The sequence below is a fragment of the Oncorhynchus tshawytscha genome, linkage group LG27, assembly GCF_018296145.1.
Source record: "Oncorhynchus tshawytscha isolate Ot180627B linkage group LG27, Otsh_v2.0, whole genome shotgun sequence".
NCBI lineage: Eukaryota > Metazoa > Chordata > Actinopteri > Salmoniformes > Salmonidae > Oncorhynchus > Oncorhynchus tshawytscha.
Genome location: NC_056455.1, coordinates 8,507,494 through 8,528,269, shown reverse-complemented (window position 1 = coordinate 8,528,269; position 20,776 = coordinate 8,507,494). Strand labels below are relative to the sequence as shown.

General features: G+C 47.9%; 1 protein-coding gene across 1 annotated transcript in view; it reads left to right on the top strand.

Annotated features, from left to right (window-relative positions):
* Positions 1–20,776, top strand: part of LOC112225988 (inactive phospholipase C-like protein 2) — a 101,180-nt gene that overhangs the window by 77,396 nt on the left and 3,008 nt on the right. Inside the window, exon 5 of the mRNA XM_024390159.2 lies at positions 14,668–14,777. Within this exon, the coding sequence (XP_024245927.2) occupies positions 14,668–14,777 (110 nt within the window). The remainder of the gene's footprint in view (positions 1–14,667; positions 14,778–20,776) is intronic.

Genomic DNA, 20,776 nt, shown 5'->3' with positions numbered 1-20,776 from the left:
GCAGTGTGATGCCAGGACAACAACCTCTCCCTCAACGTCAGCGAAACAAAGGAGCTGATCGTGGACTACAGGAAACGGAGGGGCGAGCACGTACCCATCCACATCGATGGTGCTGTAGTGGAGCAGGTCGAGAGTTTCAAGTTCCTCCGCATCACTAAGTAATTAACATGGTTCACACACACCAACACAGTTTTAAGAGGGCACTACAACGTCCCTTCCCCCTCAGGAGGCTGAAAAGATTTGACATGGGCCCTCAGATCCTCCAAAAGTTCTTGACTGGCTACATCACCGCTTGGTACGGCAACTGCAAGGCGCTACAGAGGGTGGTGAGTACGGCCCAGTACGCCACTGGTGTCGAGCTCCCTGCCATCCAGGACCTCAATACCAGGTTGTGTTAGAGGAAGGCCCAACAAATTGTCAAAGACTCCAGCTTTGTTACAGAGGCATAAATATCACCCCCTGGTAATGGTGAGAGGCTCGCCTGTCTTTGGGGTATGATCTTTGACACTGTAACTTTCTCACTCATCGTTATTCACGATTCATTCAGGATTATCTGTAATCATGGATCCACATGAATGTAGAAGTGTTTAGAAACGTATTCTGTTCTTATTTACAATAAAAGCGACTCCAAAATAACACAATACATCATTTACCATTCATTTCTACTTGGCACAACATAATCCGAAACACAACCAAAACAAACTGCAAATGCACCCAACTACTTTGTAGTCAAAAGCTTGATGTAGTCATCGTGTGCTAAGAGACCAAATGCAAACGTTTTGACTAAACTGAAAACACTAAGTGAATTTGTCCAAATATTTATGACTAGATACATGAAGTGCATTCATTTCTAAATGCTGAAACAGATATGTATGTATGAAAGCAGGTATGTACTATCGTACATATAATACCAAATTGTTCGGGTATAGAGCCAAATTAAACGTTTTAGCTTCACTGGCCAAATAGATACGTAGGGGAGTGTACAGTATATATTTATTCACACCCCTTGACTTTTTCCATATTTTGTTGTGTTACAACAAATTCAAAATGAATTATATTGAGAAGGGGTGTGACTGGCCTACACGCAATACCCCATAATGTCAAAGTGGAATGATGTTTTTCGACATTTTTACAAATAGATTACAAATGAAAACCTGAAATGTCTAGAGTCAATAAGTGTTCAACCCTTTTGTTATGACAAGTCTAAATAAGTTCAAGGGTAAAAACGTGCTTAACAAGTCACATAATAAGTTTTATAATATTAGTGTTTAGCATGATTTATGAATGACTACTTCAGCTCTGTGTCCCACACATACAATTGTCTGTAAGGTCCCTCAGTCGAGCAGTGAATGTCAAACACAGATTCAACCACAAAGACCAGGGAGGTTTTCCAATGCCTCACAAAGAAGGGAACCTATTAGGAGATGAAAAAAGCTGACAGTAACTATCCCTTTGAGCATGGTGAAGTTATTAATTACACTTTGAATGGTGTATCAATACACGCAGTCACTACTAAAATACAGGAGTCCTTCCTAACTCAGTTGCCGGAGAGGAAGGAAACCACTCAGGGATTTCACCATGAGGCCAATGGTGACTTTAAAACAGTTACAGAGTTTAATGGCTGTGATAGGAGAAAACTGAGGATGGATCAACAACATTGTAGTTATTCCACAATACTAACCTAAATGACAGTGTGAAAAGGAGGACGCCTGTACAGAGTAAAATTATTCAAAACTTGCATCCTATTTGCAATAAGGCACTAAAGTAATATTGCAAAAAAAAGTGGAAAAGAAATGAACTTTATGTCCTGAATACAAAGTGTTATGTTTGGGGCAAATCCAACACAACACATCACTGAGTACCACCTTCATATTTTCAAGCATGGTGGTGGCAGCATCATGTTAGGAGTATGCTTGTCATCGGCAAGGACTAGTGTGTTTTTTAGGATAAAAAGAAACGGAATAGAGCTAAGCACAGGCAAAATCCTAGAGGAAAAACTGCTTCCCAACAGACACTGTGTAATGCTTGTCGGAAGAAGTGGACCAAGGTGCAACGTGGGAAGTGTTCATACTTTTATTACAACTGAACACGAAACAAAACAACAAAAGAACAACGAACGTCACGTTCTGAAGGCTACACAGAGCTAACAAAAAACATCCCACAACCTAAGGTGGCAAAACAGGCTGCCTAAGTATGATTCTTATCAAGAGACAATGATGGACAGCTGTCCCTGATTGAGAACCATACCCGGCCAAAACATAGAAACACAAAACCTAGAAATAAAGAACATAGAATGCCCACCCAAATCACACCCTGACCAAACCGAAATAGAGACTAGGCGTGACACACTGGGAGACAAATTCACCTTTCAGCAGTACAATAACCTAAAATACAAGGCCAAATATACACTGGAGTTGAGTACCAAGACACCATTGAATGTTTCTAAGTGGCCTAGTTAATGTTTTGAGTTAAATCGGCATGAAAATCTATGGCAAGACTTGAAAATGGGTGTGTAACAATGAATGATCAACAAGCAACTTGACAGAGCTTGAATAATAAAAAAAATTATAATGTGCAAATATTGTACAATCCAGGTGTGCAAAGCTCTTAGAGACTTACCCAGAAAGACTCACAGCTGTAATCGCTCCCAAAGGTGATTCTGACATGTGTTGACTCAGGTGTGTGAATACGTATGTGAATTAGATATTTCTCTATTTCATTTTCAATAAATGTGCAAAAATTTCTAAAAACATATTTTCACTTTGCCATTATGGGGTATTGTGTGCATATGGGTGAGAAAAAAATATACATTTCATACATGTTCTAATCAGGCTGTAACACAACAAAATCTGGGAATAAGTCAAGGGGTTTGAATTCTTTCTGAAGGCACTATATATATCATATTCAGAATGAACTGTGGATGGAATGAAAAACATCCACATGTTAACAGAACCAGGCAGCGACAGGTTTAGGGTGTGTGTGTGTGTGTGCGTGTGTGTGTGTGTGTGTGTGTGTGTGTGTGTGTGTGTGTGTGTGTGTGTGTGTGTGAGTGAGTGAGTGAGTGAGTGAGTGAGTGAGAGAGAGGGAGGGAGAGTGTGTGTGTTTAAGAGTGATACTGAAATGGTTGGGGGAATTCATCAGACACTGAAGCCACTGGACAGGCTTGCACATGTCCACCCAGTGTGCCAAATCAGATGAGGTGAGCCTGCACCCCACAGGCCTCCCCTCAGTCTCACAGTAACAGGCTCATGCCCATGCCCAGCCACCACCATGTGGGCAGCCCCATGTCCCTGTGCCAGTGTCGTGCTTCCCTATTACCCAGGGATGGAGCATGAAAGCTGGGCTTGAATCAGAATGCACTCCCCCGCTCCTCCATAGAACAGCCCCATAAGAAGCCCTGGGCTCAGCATGGCTGAAACCCCACCAGTAACTACACAGCTATACAGTCACACAGCTGTGTGTTGGTGTCAGTAGTGGGATGTCAAAGGGTCGGTTGTGTAATATAATAATATAATAAGAAAACATTGGGGAACTGGAGAAAAAGAACCCCTAGGGGCCCTCAGCCTCATGCCAAACACTTTATCTAACATCCAGCTCCCTCCCTCCCTCCCTCACCCTCCTCCACCCCACCCTTCACCCAGCCCAGTCGTAAAAAGACATGTCCTGCAGCCATCCCTCCCCTCTCCCCCACCTCTCTGCTGGATTCACACAGATTTCTGAGACTTAACTTCTCCCATGTCTCTGCATCCCAGCTCATGCTTTCTGACAAGGGCGCTGTTTTGGTATTGCTTGGCCAGGCGGAACAAAATGAAATGGAAAAATAAAAAGTGTGCGGCGAAGGAACTACAAACACAGGAAGCTGAAGCAGCTGTGACACACATGGCTGGGCTCTCAGCAGCCCCACGGAGAGACGACAGCACACCGCTGTTTACCCATAAGGCACCTGGGCATGGGGAGCACTGCTACACCACCGGTAATAAAACCAACGATGGGGAAAACTAGAAGAGGGATGGTTGGCTCATTCAGTGCATGTGTATGTGTGTGTGTCTGTGGGTGCGTGCGTGTGTGCGTCAACGTGTATGTATGGTTTTAATAAAGCGGCCAGGACAGGAAGTAGGGAGGGCCCCTAGCGACTGTGTGGATGCCTCATTGAGTCTCTGCTGTAGTGTGGAACTCTGGAGGGCAGAGGTCAACCAGCCAGCCCACACATAAATATGGCCGTTTGCCAGCCAATCAAAAATAAAGGCCAACCACCAGAACCAGTCAGGGAGGAGAGAGCCGCTTGACTGCATGGCCAGATCAGACAGCTATTTTGAGATCAGCCAGTTATTCAAGACAGAACCAAAGATTCCCCTCCGACTGCAGATCAGGATGCATCTTGTGATTTTGGTCAGTGACAATCGCAGGGGTTCAGCCAGTTAACCAATGACAAAGGATCGAAAGGAATTCGATGTTAGGCAATGAGTCAATGTTTCCAGTACATTTAAATCAAATCAAATCAAATTGTATATGTCACATACACATGGTTAGCAGATGTTAATGCGAGTGTAGCAAAATGCTTGTGCTTCTAGTTCTGACAATGCAGTAATAACCAACAAGTAATCTAGCTAACAATTCCAAAACTACTACCTTATAGACACAAGTGTAAAGGGATAAAGAATATGTACATAAAGATATATGAATGAGTGATGGTACAGAGCAGCATAGGCAAGATACAGTAGATGGTATTGAGTACAGTATATACATATGAGATGAGTATGTAAACAAAGTGGCTAGTGATACATGTATTACATAAAGATGCAGTAGATGATATAGAATACAGTATATACATATACATATGAGATGAATAATGTAGGGTATGTAAACATTATATTAGGTAGCATTGTTTAAAGTGGCTAGTGATATATTTTACATAATTTCCCATCAATTCCCATTATTAAAGTGGCTGGAGTTGAGTCAGTGTGTTGGCAGCAGCCACTCAATGTTAGTGGTGGCTGTTTAACAATCTGATGGCCTTGAGATAGAAGCTGTTTTTCAGTCTCTCGGTCCCAGCTTTGATGCACCTGTACTGACATCGCCTTCTGGATGGTAGCGGGGTGAACAGGCAGTGGCTCGGGTGGTTGTTGTCCTTGATGATCTTTATGGCCTTCCTGTGACATCTGGTGGTATAGGTGTCCTGGAGGGCAGGTAGTTTGCCCCCGGAGACCTCACTACCCTCTGGAGAGCCTTACGGTTGTGGGCGGAGCAGTTGCCGTACCAGGCGGTGATACAGCCCGACAGGAAGCTCTCGATTGTGCATCTGTAGAAGTTTGTGAGTGCTTTTGGTGACAAGCTGAATTTCTTCAGCCTCCTGAGGTTGAAGAGGTACTGCTGTGCCTTCTTCACGATGCTGTCTGTGTGGGTGGACCAATTCAGTTTGTCTGTGATGTGTACGCCGAGGAACTTAAAACTTACTACCCTCTTCACTACTGTTCCATCGATGTGGATAGGGGGGAGTTCCCTCTGCTGTTTCCTGAAGTCCACAATCATCTCCTTAGTTTTGTTGACGTTGAGTGTGAGGTTATTTTCCTGACACCACACTCTGAGGGCCCTCACCTCCTCCCTGTAGGCTGTCTCGTCGTTGTTGGTAATCAAGCCTACCACTGTTGTGTCGTCCGCAAACTTGATGATTGAGTTGGAGGCGTGCGTGGCCACACAGTCGTGGGTGAACAGGGAGTACAGGAGAGGGCTCAGAACACACCCTTGTGGGGCCCCAGTGTTGAGGATCAGCGGGGTGGAGATGTTGTTGCCTACCCTCACCACCTGGGGGCGGCCCGTCAGGAAGTCCAGTACCCAGTTGCACAGGGCGGGGTCAAGACCCAGGGTCTCGAGCTTGATGACGAGCTTGGAGGACACTATGGTGTTAAATGCCGAGCTGTAGTCGATGAACAGCATTCTCATATAGGTATTCCTCTTGTCCAGATGGGTTAGGGCAGTGTGCAGTGTGGTTGAGATTGCATCGTCTGTGGACCTATTTGGGCGGTAAGCAAATTGGAGTGGGTCTAGGGTGTCAGGTAGGGTGGAGGTGATATGGTCCTTGACTAGTCTCTCAAAGCACTTCATGATGACGGAAGTGAGTGCTACGGGGCGGTAGTCGTTTAGCTCAGTTACCTTAGCTTTCTTGGGAACAGGAACAATGGTGGCCCTCTTGAAGCATGTGGGAACAACAGCCTGGGATAGGGATTGATTGAATATGTCCGTAAACACATCAGCCAGCTGGTCTGCGCATGCTCTGAGGGCGCGGCTGGGGATGCCGTCTGGGCCTGCAGCCTTGCGAGGGTTAACACGTTTAAATGTTTTCCTCACGTCGGCTGCAGTGAAGGAGAGTCCGCAGATTGATGAGTGTGTTTAGTGATAAACACAGTGTGGCACAATTTAGCCATCAACCCTTGCGCCATTACCTATCTCTCTCTCTTTCTCTCTCTCCCTTCTTCCCTCCCAGCCCAACCCTCTCTCTCTTTCATTCTCCCTCCCTCTCTCAATTCGTCCCTCCCAGCCCAACTTTCTCTCTCTCTCTCATTCTCCCTCCCTCTCTCCCTTCGTCCCTCCCAGCCCAACCCTCTCTCTCTCTCATTCTCCCTCCCTCTCTCCCTTCGTCCCTCCCAGCCCAACCCTCTCTCTCATTCTCCCTCCCTCTCTCCCTTCGTCCCTCCCAGCCCAACCCTCTCTCTCATTCTCCCTCCCTCTCTCCCTTCGTCCCTCCCAGCCCAACCCTCTCTTTCATTCTCCCTCCCTCTCTCCCTTCGTCCCTCCCAGCCCAACCCTCTCTCTCTCTCATCCTCCCTCCCTCTCTCTCTCTCATTCTCCCTCCCTCTCTCCCTTCGTCCCTCCCAGCCCAACCCTCTCTTTCATTCTCCCTCCCTCTCTCCCTTCGTCCCTCCCAGCCCAACCCTCTCTCTCTCTCATCCTCCCTCCCTCTCTCTCTCTCATTCTCCCTCCCTCTCTCCCTTCGTCCCTCCCAGCCCAACCCTCTCTCTCTCATTCTCCCTCCCTCTCTCCCTTCGTCCCTCCCAGCCCAACCCTCTCTCTCTCTCTCTCTCTCATTCTCCCTCCCTCTCTCTCATTCTCCCTCCCTCTCTCTCTCTCATTCTCCCTCCCTCTCTCCCTTTGTCCCTCCCAGCCCAACCCTCTCTCATTATCCCTCCCTCAATCCCTTCGTCCCTCCCAGCCCAACCCTCTCTCTCTCATTATCCCTCCCTCTCTCCCTTCGTCCCTCCCAGCCCAACCCTCTCTCTCTCATTATCCCTCCCTCTCTCCCTTCGTCCCTCCCAGCCCAACCCCCTCTCTCTCTCATTCTCCCTCCCTCTCTCCGTCTGTCCAACAGCTGGGCGACAGCGGTGCCGTCTTCCATTTCAAACGGCTGATGCTCTGAAGCTTTGTGTGTCCGTGTGGAACTCATCTCCTAGCTATCTGCCCACTGAATTAGGGCCTTAGGCCCTGCCAGCCTGCAGAGGATGGGGAGGCAGGTTATCATACCCCGACAGCTCTCAATGTAAACTCAGGTCTCAGTGTGTGTCCCCCTGGCTTTAATAAGGATAACTTGTTTGAAGTTGGAACTACAGTCTATTATGGCCCCCTGAACCCACAGTCCAAACGGGTTACATGTTGACCGACGGGCCCCAATAGGAATCCATTTAGCCACTGTAGGTTGATATCCTAACCATCTATGTTCACTAAGTTATTCAGAGGACATGCAGAGGTCAGCTCAGGACTGTGTGATAGTCAACATAGACACTTTACATGTTAAGAGCCTAAAGAGATGGGGATATGCAGAGAGAGAGAGAGGGGGGCAAGAAGAGGGGGTGGGAGAGGTACATTCACATGGAATAGAAGGTTTATGTCCTATAATAGATTTTGATAGCAAAAGGTATAATTAGCATTTAGTTGCTGGGTGAGAAACCATAAAAGAGGGATATTACAACCCAGATAAGCTGGCAGTGATCGACAGAAAGGTTTTTTAGGTGTGTTGTCTACCATGATGTCTGATTGCAGCTGACGCCTACACTGGTTATTTGAGGTACATGTCAGCGTGGTGCCGTCACAGTGGGACACGTGTGTCATCGTGCCGCTTGTAATTGATCAAGCTGATCAAGCTTTGATCACTGATGACAGTCCCCTCCATCAACACATACGTAAACACACACACACACACACATCCGTTTGTAATATATGTGGCAGAGAAAACAGCACTCTGTTTGAATGGCTCTCCTCTCTGTCCTCCTTCCTCCACCCCTCTCTGTGATCATTATGCCCAGCCATTATTGCTTCTAATCACTTTAATTTGGGAAGTGGCGCTGATGTGTTGATGAGGGGAGAGAGAGTGAGAGCGTGAGAGAGAGGCGGGACGTGAGGCGACCAGATGTCCCCGCTAACTCCTCTCTGCATGCACCTACAGAGGTGTCTGCCTAACAAACCCCCCTGGGTTCTATTGATGGCTCACCACAACACCGGCCGCACTAATGAATGACCACTCAGGCATCTGTGACATACGTTCTGGCACACAGATGCTACCTGTGGCTGTGTGCACAAGGGTGTGTGTGTGTGTGTGTGTGTGTGTGTGTGTGTGTGTGTGTGTGTGTGTGTGTGTGTGTGTATACGTGCATACATGGTGCTTTTCATAACATGCACATCATGTATATACCCCTAAAATTGCTTATTCAAATCCTGCGATCATGTTTAAGACAACCACGGAGTTCATATCACCCGTTTTAATGGGTTTTTCCAGGCCTGGCACCAGAGAGACAGCAGCAGTAGACTGGCGTTAGCTAGCGTGGGTATAGGGCAGGAGGACTGATGGAGGGAGGAGGCACCGGCTGCATGGACATGGCTATGTTTATTTATTGATATGCCTTCCTCCCCTCCCCCTCTCTGTCCCTTGGTGAGATTCTCCGCCACCTCTGGCTGCGTTGGTATGGTTAGCAGCCTCTCACCATGGATCCCATTACCATGGAAATGCAGGCGATAAAGAGACCCCTGTCTTTACATAGTCAATGCCGCCGTTCCAGACAGAGAAAATCCCATTCTCTGCGGTGTCCTGTGATGAAATCCGGTGTTGGCTGCTCCCTCCCTCGCAGCACATCACTCATAATAAATAAAGGAAGCTCGGCTCGGAGCCTCTCTTTTTTGATATCTCTCTCTCTCTATTCTGTTCATTTCTCTCGTTAGTCCCGTTTTCTCACTCCTCTTTTGCTCTATTTTACTACTCACTCTTATCTCTCCCCCTGTTTCTCTCCCCGCCTGGGGCGGCAGGTAGCCTAGTGGTTAGAGTTTTGGGCCAGTAGCCAAAAGGTTGCTGGATCGAATCCCCAAGCCAACAAGGTAAAAAAATCTGTCGTTCTGTCCCTGAGCAAGGCCCTTGTTACGGTTTTCTTCCGGTGAAAGAGAGGAGGACCAAAATGCAGCGTGGTTATTTATAAACATCTTTAACAAAGATGAAAATACAAACAATATACAAAAACAATAAATGTGAAAAACCTAAACAGCCCTATCTGGTGCAACAAACACAGAGACAGGAACAATCACCCACGAAATACCTAAAGAATATGGCTGCCTAAATATGGTTCCCAATCAGAGACAACGATAAACACCTGCCTCTGATTGAGAACCACTCCAGGCAACCATAGACTTTCCTAGACTACTTCACTAACCACAATCCCATAACCTACAAAAAAACCCTAGACAAAACACACCACATAAATACCCATGTTACACTCTGGCCTGACCAAAATAATAAAGAAAACACAGAATACTAAGGCCAGGGCGTGACAGCCCTGGGCGCCAAAGACATGGATGTTGACTATGGCAGCTCCCCGCACCTCTCTGATTCAGAGGGGTTGGGTTAAATGTGGAAGACACATTTCAGTTGAATGCATTCAGTTGTATAATTGACTGGGTATCCACCTTTACCTATGTGCATATGGAGCATAAGTCTGTGTGTGTAGGAGCATTCAGAGAGAAGATTGCGGGGACATTTTGTTGCCCCTCATCCCGTCGGTATCTCTCTGAGCACATCCCAGCACTGACACGCCCGTCTCTCTCCCTCTCTCTTCACACGAGAAGCAAAGTGTGAGACTCAGCTGTGATAGAGTAGAGTATGCCATAGGGGTTCATTACTTGAAGTGACAGTTAGAAACGACAAGTGTGCCACTGGAGGGGAACAGGACAAGTGTCCCACAGGAGGGGGACAGGACAAGTGTGCCACTGGAGGGGAACAGGACAAGTGTCCCACTGGAGGGGAACAGGACAAGTGTCCCACAGGAGGGGGACAGGACAAGTGTGCCACTGGAGGGGAACAGGACAAGTGTCCCACTGGAGGGGAACAGGACAAGTGTCCCACAGGAGGGGAACAGGACAAGTGTACCACCGGAGGGGAACAGGACAAGTGTCCCACAGGAGGGGAACAGGACAAGTGTGCCACTGGAGGGGAACAGGACAAGTGTACCACCGGAGGGGAACAGGACAAGTGTCCCACAGGAGGGGAACAGGACAAGTGTCCCACTGGAGGGGAACAGGACAAGTGTACCACCGGAGGGGAACAGGACAAGTGTCCCACAGGAGGGGAACAGGACAAGTGTCCCACTGGAGGGGAACAGGACAAGTGTACCACCGGAGGGGAACAGGACAAGTGTGCCACCGGAGGGGAACAGGACAAGTGTACCAGAGGAGGGGAACAGGACAAGTGTGCCACCGGAGGGGAACAGGACAAGTGTGCCACTGGAGGGGAACAGGACAAGTGTGCCACCGGAGGGGAACAGGACAAGTGTACCACTGGAGGGGAACAGGACAAGTGTACCACTGGAGGGGAACAGGACAAGTGTGCAACAGGAGGGGAACAGGACAAGTGTCCCACTGGAGGGGAACAGGACAAGTGTCCCACAGGAGGGGAACAGGACAAGTGTCCCACAGGAGGGGAACAGGACAAGTGTCCCACTGGAGGGGAACAGGACAAGTGTCCCACAGGAGGGGAACAGGACAAGTGTTCCACAGGAGGGGAACAGGACAAGTGTCCCACAGGAGGGGGAACAGGACACGTGTGCCACTGGAGGGGAACAGGACAAGTGTCCCACTGGAGGGGAACAGGACAAGTGTCCCACTGGAGGGGAACAGGACAAGTGTCCCACTGGAGGGGAACAGGACAAGTGTCCCACTGGAGGGGAACAGGACAAGTGTCCCACAGGAGGGGAACAGGACAAGTGTCCCACAGGAGGGGAACAGGACAAGTGTCCCATTGGAGGGGAACAGGACAAGTGTCCCATTGGAGGGGTACAGGACAAGTGTCCCACAGGAGGGGAACAGGACAAGTGTCCCACAGGAGGGGAACAGGACAATTGAAAAATGAAATGGTCCGAGAGGCTGTGTGCCACAAGGTTCATCAAGCTGAGGGATGGGCCTGGAGAAAAATGTAAACACTCTTATAGACAGAGCTATGGATGCAAGGACTGACCATCTAATATATAAAAAACATATTTTTAAGCATGTTTTGAGGCTGTAGAGAATTTGTTTACATGTATAATGTTTACAAACATTGGTAAAACAAGCTTATATTTTGGGTTCTGATTGGATTTGACAGTTGAACTAAGCTCATTTGTATGTTATATTCTTCAAGAAGGAACAGGTATATAAATATATATAAATTCATAAGGTCAAAAATGGATGTAGCAACTGCAGATCTCCCCTTTTAAGAACTGAGTCTGACACCTTTACTTTTGGTTTTGTTGTGAATATAAAGGAGATAAATTAATGGGTTGAGGTTCAGGATATGATATCTCACTGATTCATTTCACTGACAGCTCGTGGAAACACAGTACACAAATATTCAATCGTCAAATAAATGGGAACCAAACAGCTTAATATAACAACAGTGATTATTATCACTTTGAAAGAACGGGCAGTAGAGTAAGCCATGCGAGAGAGAGAGATGGGTAGATGAGTAGATGGAGGAGAGGAGAGGAGAGCGTGTCAGAAGGCCAGGCGAGAGAGAGATAGGTAGATGGATGGGAGGAGAGCATGTCAGAAGGCCAGGCGAGAGAGAGAGATGGGCAGATGAGTAGATGGATGGGAGGAGAGCGTGTCAGAAAGCTGGGAACAGGGAGAGAGATGGGTAGATGAGTAGATGGATGGGAGGAGAGCGTGTCAGAAGGCTGGGCACAGAGAGAGAGAGATGGGTAGATGAGTAAATGGATGGGAGGAGAGCGTGTCAGAAGGCTGGGCACAGGGAGAGAGATGGGTAGATGAGTAGATGGATGGGAGGAGAGCATGTCAGAAGGCTGGGCACAGAGAGAGAGATGAGTAGATGGATGGGAGGAGAGCATGGCAGAAGGCTGGGCACAGAGAGAGAGATGGGTAGATGAGTAGATGGATGGGAGGAGAGCGTGTCAGAAGGCTGGGCACAGAGAGAGAGATGGGTAGATGAGTAGATGGATGGGAGGAGAGCGTGTCAGAAGGCTGGGCACAGAGAGAGAGATGGGTAGATGAGTAGATGGATGGATGAGAGGAGAGCGTGTCAGAAGGCTGGGCACAGAGAGAGAGATGGGTAGATGAGTAGATGGATGGGAGGAGAGCGTGTCAGAAGGCTGGGCACAGGGAGAGAGATGGGTAGATGAGTAGATGGATGGGAGGAGAGCGTGTCAGAAGGCTGGGCACAGAGAGAGAGAGATGGGTAGATGAGTAGATGGATGGGAGGAGAGCGTGTCAGAAGGCTGGGCACAGAGAGAGAGAGATGGGTAGATGAGTAGATGGATAGGAGGAGAGCGTGTCATAAGGCTGGGCACAGAGAGACAGATGGGTAGATGAGTAGATGGATGGGAGGAGAGCATGTCAGAAGGCTGGGCACAGAGAGAGAGATGGGTAGATGAGTAGATGGATGGGAGGAGAGCGTGTCAGAAGGCTGGGCACAGAGAGAGAGATGGGTAGATGAGTAGATGGATGGGAGGAGAGCGTGTCAGAAGGCTGGGCACAGAGAGAGAGATGGGTAGATGAGTAGATGGATGGGAGGAGAGTGTGTCAGAAGGCTGGGCACAGAAAGAGAGATGGGTAGATGAGTAGATGGATGGGAGGAGAGCGTGTCAGAAGGCTGGGCACAGAAAGAGAGATGGGTAGATGAGTAGATGGATGGGAGGAGAGCGTGTCAGAAGGCTGGGCACAGGGGAGAGATGGGTAGATGAGTAGATGGATGGGAGGAGAGCGTGTCAGAAGGCTGGGCACAGAAAGAGAGATGGGTAGATGAGTAGATGGATGGGAGGAGAGCGTGTCATAAGGCTGGGCACAGAGAGAGAGATGGGTAGATGAGTAGATGGATGGGAGGAGAGCGTGTCATAAGGCTGGGCACAGAGAGAGAGATGGGTAGATGAGTAGATGGATGGGAGGAGAGCGTGTCATAAGGCTGGGCACAGAGAGAGAGATGGGTAGATGAGTAGATGGATGGCTAGAAACGTATTGTTGCTCACCATTATTATTGTTGTTCGTATCACGCCCAGGTGCTATTTATAACACCTGAATAACCCAGTTACACTACTGCTCAGAAGCAGCTCACTAATAATATATTTCTCTCTTTCCCTCTCTTGTTCTCCATGCCTCTCGGCTCGGGTGATTCTCAGCCACTGAACCGTGGTGGTGTGTGTGTGTGGGGTTTTATAGGCGTGTGCCTGTCAAGGGGGTGGCTCTGCTGGAGGGATGGAGAAAAGGGTGTGCCAATGTGTGCCATGGGGAACCGGAATGGTGATGGCATACTTTGTTGAGGGGACTTTTTAAGTGGAGCACAGAACATGAAGGGTAGGGACATGTCTTTGTAGTGGGAAGTTGCTCTGTATTTAGACTTTGTCCTCAAACTCTGAAAAAGTGTCCAGCGAAGCAGCTGTACTCAGCATTACAGTAGCTGTGTACTGTAGAAGTCAGTGCCAATCCAGTGGTAGATGATCTGGACAGTGGACAGATTTACAGCAGTACAGTACAGGCCATAGGACCGTCCAGGGTGGTGTGTTACAGTATGCCCTACAGGCCATAGGACCGTCCGGGGTGGTTATATTACTGTAAGCTCTATAGGCCATGGGACCATCCAGGGTGGTGATGGTATAGTATGCCCTACAGGCCATGGGACCGTCCAGGGTGGTGATGGTATAGTATGCCCTACAGGCCATAGGACCGTCCGGGGTGGTTATATTACTGTAAGCTCTATAGGCCATGGGACCATCCAGGGTGGTGATGGTATAGTATGCCCTACAGGCCATGGGACCATCCAGGGTGGTGATGGTATAGTATGCCCTACAGGCCATGGGACCGTCCAGGGTGGTGATGGTATAGTATGCCCTACAGGCCATGGGACCATCCGGGGCGGTGTTGGTACAGTACGCCCTACAGGCCATGGGACCGTCCAGGGTGGTGATGGTATAGTATGCCCTACAGGCCATGGGACCATCCGGGGCGGTGTTGGTACAGTACGCCCTACAGGCCATGGGACCATCCGGGGTGGTGATGGTACAGAACAACCTACAGCTGAAGATGAATAACATTATTTTATTGTCCAAATGGACAGACGGTCCAACAGACTTCCACTTTATCCTAACCCCTCTGACCTTGGCTGCCTGTACCCTATGAACAGTTCATTCACCTCTTGTGTTTGTGTTTGTCCAGGACTGGATTTCCATGTAGACCTTCACAGGATTGGGGCGAAGGAGGGCCTGAAAGGCCGGAAGCTACATAAAGCCATGGAGAGCTACGCCTGGAACATCACCGTCCTCAAGGTATGAGTACAGTACATCCATCCATCCTAAAACACAGGAAGCTACATAAAGCCATGGAGAGCTACGCCTGGAACATCACCGTCCTCAAGGTATGAGTACAGTACATCCATCCATCCTAAAACACAGGAAACTCTTTGACAAGATACTGTACTATTAAAGACTAATGGATAGTGTACTGTATCGTGTACATCCACACACTTTGTCAAGATAATACTAGCAATGTATAACTAGTGCATCATTCCTTAGAAATACTGCTTCGGTCTGCATAAGTTCACAAGGTTATTGATTTGAAACAACTTCCAGTAATTTATAGAAGTGATGTTGCTGCTCTACTCTCCCAAGAGATTACATCTTAAAACAGCAATTTGGCTAATTGGCACCTCCCTTCTTTGTAATCCTTAAATCTCTTAATTAAATGGTGCAGCTCCAGCCTACAGCTGTATCAGTGGGCTCAGCAGTAACTAACATGATAACACATCCCACATGAAAGAATACCTTAGTGTACTATTTACATTTTAGGGGGGTGAGGGGTCTTAGCAGAGTACGAGGGTTATTTAAGATACTGTTTGAAGAAGTAGGGTTTCAGATGATTTCGGAAGATGGGCAGGGACTCTGCTGCTTCAGTGCGAAGCTGGTTCCACCATTGCAGTGCCAGGACAGAGAAGAGCTTTGACTGGGCTGAGCGGGAGCTGCCCTCCTAGGGGTGGGAGGGACAAGAGACCAGAAGTGGCAGAATGGAGTACTCAGGTTGGGGTGTAGAGTTTGAGCATAGCCTGAAGGTAGAGAGTGGCAGTTCCTCTTGCTGTTCTGTAGTTAAGCACCATGGTCTTGTAGTGGATGCGAGCTTCAACTGGAAGCCAGTGGAGTGTCAGAGAAGCGGGGTGACATGAGAGAACTGGGGAAGGTTGAAAACCAGGTTGGCTGCAGTGTTCTGGATAAGTTGCAGGGGTTTGATGGCACAAGCGGGGAGCCCAACAAACAGCGAGTTTCAGTAGACCAGAAGGCAGAGGCCAAGTGCCTGGATTAGGACCTGCGCCGCTTCCTGTGTGAGGTAGGGTTGTACTCTACGGATGTTGTAGAGCATGAACCTGCAGGAGCGGGTCACTGCTTTGATGTTTGCAGAGAACAACAGGTTGTTGTCCAGTGTCACTCCAAGGTTCTTTGCACTCTGGGAGTGCGACACTGTGGAGTTGTCAACCGTGATGGAGAGGTCTTTGAGCGGGCAGGCCTTCCCCAGGAGGAAGAGTCGAGGTTGAGCTTGAGGTGGTGGGCCGACATCCAAGTTGAGATATCTGCCAAGCATGCAGAGATGCGTGTCGCCACCTGGGTGTCAGAAGGGGGAATGGAGAAAAGGGGTTGAGTGTCATCCGCATAGCAATGATAGGAGAGACCATGTGAGGATATGACGGAGCTGAGCGATTTGGTGAATAGAGAGAAGAGGAGAGGGCCTAGAACCGAGCCCTGGGGGACACCAGTAGTGAGAATACGTTGGGCAGACACAGATCCTCTCCATGTCACCTGGTAGGAGCGGCCTGCTAGGTAGGATTCAATCCAAAAGTGGGCATTGCCTGAGACGTCCAGCCCTGAGACGGTGGAAAGGAGGATCTGATGGTTCACAGTGTCGAAGGCAACGGATAGATCTAGAAGGATGAGAACAGAGGAGAGAGAGTCAGCTTTGGAAGAGCGAAAATCCTCCGTGACACAGAAGAGCAGTCTAGGTTGAGTGACCCATCTTGAAGCCTTGACTGGTTAGGGTCAAGAAGGTCGTTCTGAGAGAGATAACGAGAAAGTTGATCAGAGACAACACGCTCAAGTGTTTTGGAAAGAAAAGAAAGAAGGGATACAGGTCTGTAGGTTTTGATGCCAGATGAGTAGTGTGTTGGTTTCTTGAGGATGGTAGCGACTCGGGCCATTTTGAAGTCAGAGGGGACGCAGCCAGTGGTCAGTGATGAGTTGATGAGGGAAGTAAGGAATGGGAGAAGGTCTCCAGAGATGATCTTGAGAAGGGGATGGGGTCGAGTATTCACTGGGATGGGGTCGAGTATTCACTGTAGTGTTTTTGCAGACTTTGCTGTAGTATTATACTGTAGTATTTACAGTATTTACAGTTAACTATAGTATAAATACTATAGTAAAATAAAACTGTAGTATATATAGTCGTGGCCAAAAGTTTAGAGAATGACACAAATATGAATTTTTACAAAGTCTGCTGCCTCAGTATGATGGCAATTTGCATATACTCCAGAATGTTATGAATAGTGATCAGATGAATTGCAATTAATTGCAAAGTCCGTCTTTGCCATGCAAATGAACTGATTCCCCCCAAAAAAACATTTCCACTGCATTTCATCCCTGCCACAAAAGGACCAGCTGACATCATTTCAGTGATTCTCTCGTTAACACAGGTGTGAGTGTTGATGAGGACAAGGCTGGAGATCACTCTGTCATGCTGATTGAGTTCGAATAACAGACTGGAAGCTTCAAAAGGAGGGTGGTGCTTGGAATCATTGTTCTTCCTCTGTCAACCATGGTTACCTGCAAGGAAACACGTGGCGTCATCATTGCTTTGCACAAAAAGGGCTTCACAGGCAAGGATATTGCTGCCAGTAAGATTGCACCTAAATCAACCATTTATCGGATCATCAAGAACTTCAAGGAGAGCGGTTCAATTGTTGTGAAGAAGGCTTCAGGGCGCCCAAGAAAGTCCACTAAAAGGTAGAAGGATTGGACTGCTGAGGACTGGTGTCATTTCCTCTGATGAATCCTCTTTCCGATTGTTTGGGCAATCCGGAAAAAAGCTTGTCCGGAGAAGACAAGGTGAGCGCTACCATCAGTCCTGTGTCATGTCAACAGTAAAGCATCCTGAGACCATTCATGTGTGGGGTTGCTTCTCAGGCAAGGGAGTGGGTTCACTCACAATTTTGCCTAAGAACACAGCCATGAATAAAGAATAGTACCAACACTTCCTCCGAGAGCAACTTCTCCCAACCATCCAGGAACAGTTTGGTGACGAACAATGCCTTTTCCAGCATGATGGAGCACCTTGTCATAAGGCAAAAGTGATAACTAAGTGGGTCGGGGAACAAAACATTGATATTTTGGGTCCATGGCCAGGAAACTCCCCAGACCTTATTCCCATTGAGAACTTGTGGTCAATCCTCAAGAGGCGGGTGAACAAACAAAACCCCACAAATTCTGACAAACTCCAAGCATTAATTATGCAAGAATGGGCTTACCATCAGTCAGGATGTGGCCCAGAAGTTAATTGACAGCATGCCAGGGCGGATTGCAGAGGTCTTGAAAAAGAAGGGTCAACACTGCAAATATTAACTCTTTGCATCAACTTCATGTAATTGTCAGTAAAAAGCCTTTGACACTTATGAAATGCTTATAATTATTCTTCAGTATTCCATAGTAACATCTGACAAAAATATCTAAAGTCACTGAAGCAGCAAACTTTGTGAAAATGAATACTTGTGTCATTCTCAAAACTTTTGGCCACGACTGTATTCTGCAGCATACTACAACATTCTATAGTAAATACTACACATGATTGAGGGATACCACAGTGTGTAGTATAGTATTCTACAGTATACTATTTTTTACTATAGAATTCTATGGTAAGTACTGTAATATTCTATAGTAAATTGTAGTATTTTTTTATGTAGGATGATACCATTGCACACCATTTGTTAGCCGACATGCACAGTAGGCTCCACCCCTCTCCACCATCACCCGCTCTCCCTGGAGTTTTGACCCAGCAGACGTGCCCTTAGGTGGGCCATTGGTGTCACACTCTCCCCCTTCTCTCTCCCCTCTTCATCTCTCTCTCCTTTCCCCTCTCTGTCCCCTCTCTCTCCTCTATGTCCCCTCTCTCTCCTCTATATTCCCTCTCTCTCCTCTCTCCCTTCTCTGCCCTCTCTCCCGTCTCCTCGCCTGTAAACACAGGCCCACAATCATATAAAGCGGGGCCCAACACCCTCATTTCACAGCCTCAATGAATCATTACCCGTGGTAATAGCAACACTGATAAAGCACGAAGCCTCGCCACCATCTCGCCAAGACACAAATAAGGACATAGAGGGAATGTGTGATGTGTGTTTTCGATCTCATCTGGATGTAATTCTTCAGGATTGAGTGAAGTGTTTAGCCTGGTTTGGGGCTCTGCCAGGCTGGCAGCCAGAGAGAGAGGGAGGATGTGACCAGGGATACATTTGATTCCCCAGGACCTTTTTATCAGGGAGACGTCTGGGCTGCATCAAACAGGACCAGAAACAAAGTTAAAGAAAAAATGGAAAAGGATAGAAGACAGGATGGAAATAGATATAATATATAATATATAATATAGCTCAAAGGGAGAGCCACGAGACAATGTTAACAGTAGTTCGAGATGCAAAGTGTGTTGCTCAGCCTATTTTGTTTGGACTCATTGTTCGTTGGCAGCCTATGTGGCTGGCAGTCTTATCTTAGTTAAGCTTTAATTCACTCTATAGAACTGAAGGACTTAAGCACTTAAGAAGCCTCACGTGGACACACAAAACCTAAGACCTTACCCATCCCTCCACCCCTCATCCTTCTCCCTCCTTCCTCCTTCCTCGTCTCTGTACGGGGAGTTGTGGGTACAGGCTGCATGTCCGTATCTACATAGCACAGCAGATACGGGCACATTATCAGCCAAAATACCTCTCTTTATGGTGGTGAACATTTGGTATGAGGCAGTGTGGTCTGTGTGTGCCAGCCAGGCTTGGCAGCCCAAGTCCAGGCAGCCACCTCTCCATTCAGCCCAACTCACTGGTTTCACAGCCCACAGACTCCATGAGGGTACCCAGCCTGCCAGCTGTGGTAGGGGCTAGAGAGTAAGAGAGTGTGAGAGAGAGAGGATAAAAGAAGGTGCAAGAAGAGAAAATTGTGGATTCTTTAAGAAGCTCCAAAGAATCTATGGGATTGTAGAGCTCACTACACCCCCCCCAGCAGCTCCAGCTAGTCTGATTCTCTAGATACAGTATTATTCTTGAAGCATTGTAACTTAGAAGTCAATGATTAAAGGACTGTCCATGTTGAAGCTCCTCCTGTCACCAGTCTGTCTCTATGCCTAGTGCTCTCTCCACAGCTAATCTATAATCTCACTGAGTCCTCTGACCCATATATTCAGATCTGGAGGCAAATTGGAGGTTGAGATAAACCTTCCCATAAAAATAAATAATCATAGAAACAGGTGAATGGACTGTGTTAAGGACGAGGAAGGAACAACTGTGACTGGTTAGGAGTTCTACAGATGGAGATGTGTGATTGGTGGTTCTGTGGAGCCTCAGCCGTGGCTAACCCCCAATGGAACGCTGTGCTGCAGGCCAGGCCAGCTGCGGGGGTGAGTGGACCCGTAGCCATGGTTGAGCTCAACCCATGGTGATTAGGTACCACCAGCCAAGACCCCTGACTGGCACAGCAGCACCAGCTTTGTGACTCCCACGGGAACGTTACATCATTTCTCAAACATCTGATTTATTCATGTTGTTGGAGTGGATTGTGTTCTGAGGCCCTTCATGTAGAAGACTTGTCGCTAAGCATTACCCTCATGTGAGAAGGGAACAAGAGGCATTTTGTCCAGAGTTGTACCCTCAACCCCCCTATGCTACACGCCACTCTAACCTGTCTGCCCAGTGGCAATGGGTAGTACAGCCCGACAGACAAACAGACAGGCAGGCAGACACACCTAGTACAGGCAGGACATATTCCTTGGTCCCCGCCTCAAACAGCATCGTCCCACAGGGACGTCGCTCAGGCTCCCTTAGCCAGCTAACTGCTGACGACGGCAGGGTGGTGATGAGACTCAAGAGAGCTTCAGAGACAACCCGAGTCAGAGAATAAGGGACGGTTGCTGTTGAGGTGGGCTTTGAAGGGATGTGGTGGGTGGGATGTAGAGAGAAGACAAGGAAGAGAAGTGGGGAGTGTTAAGGGTTTAGTAGTGAGGGTCTGTGTTTTTTTTTTTAGGGACACAAGTT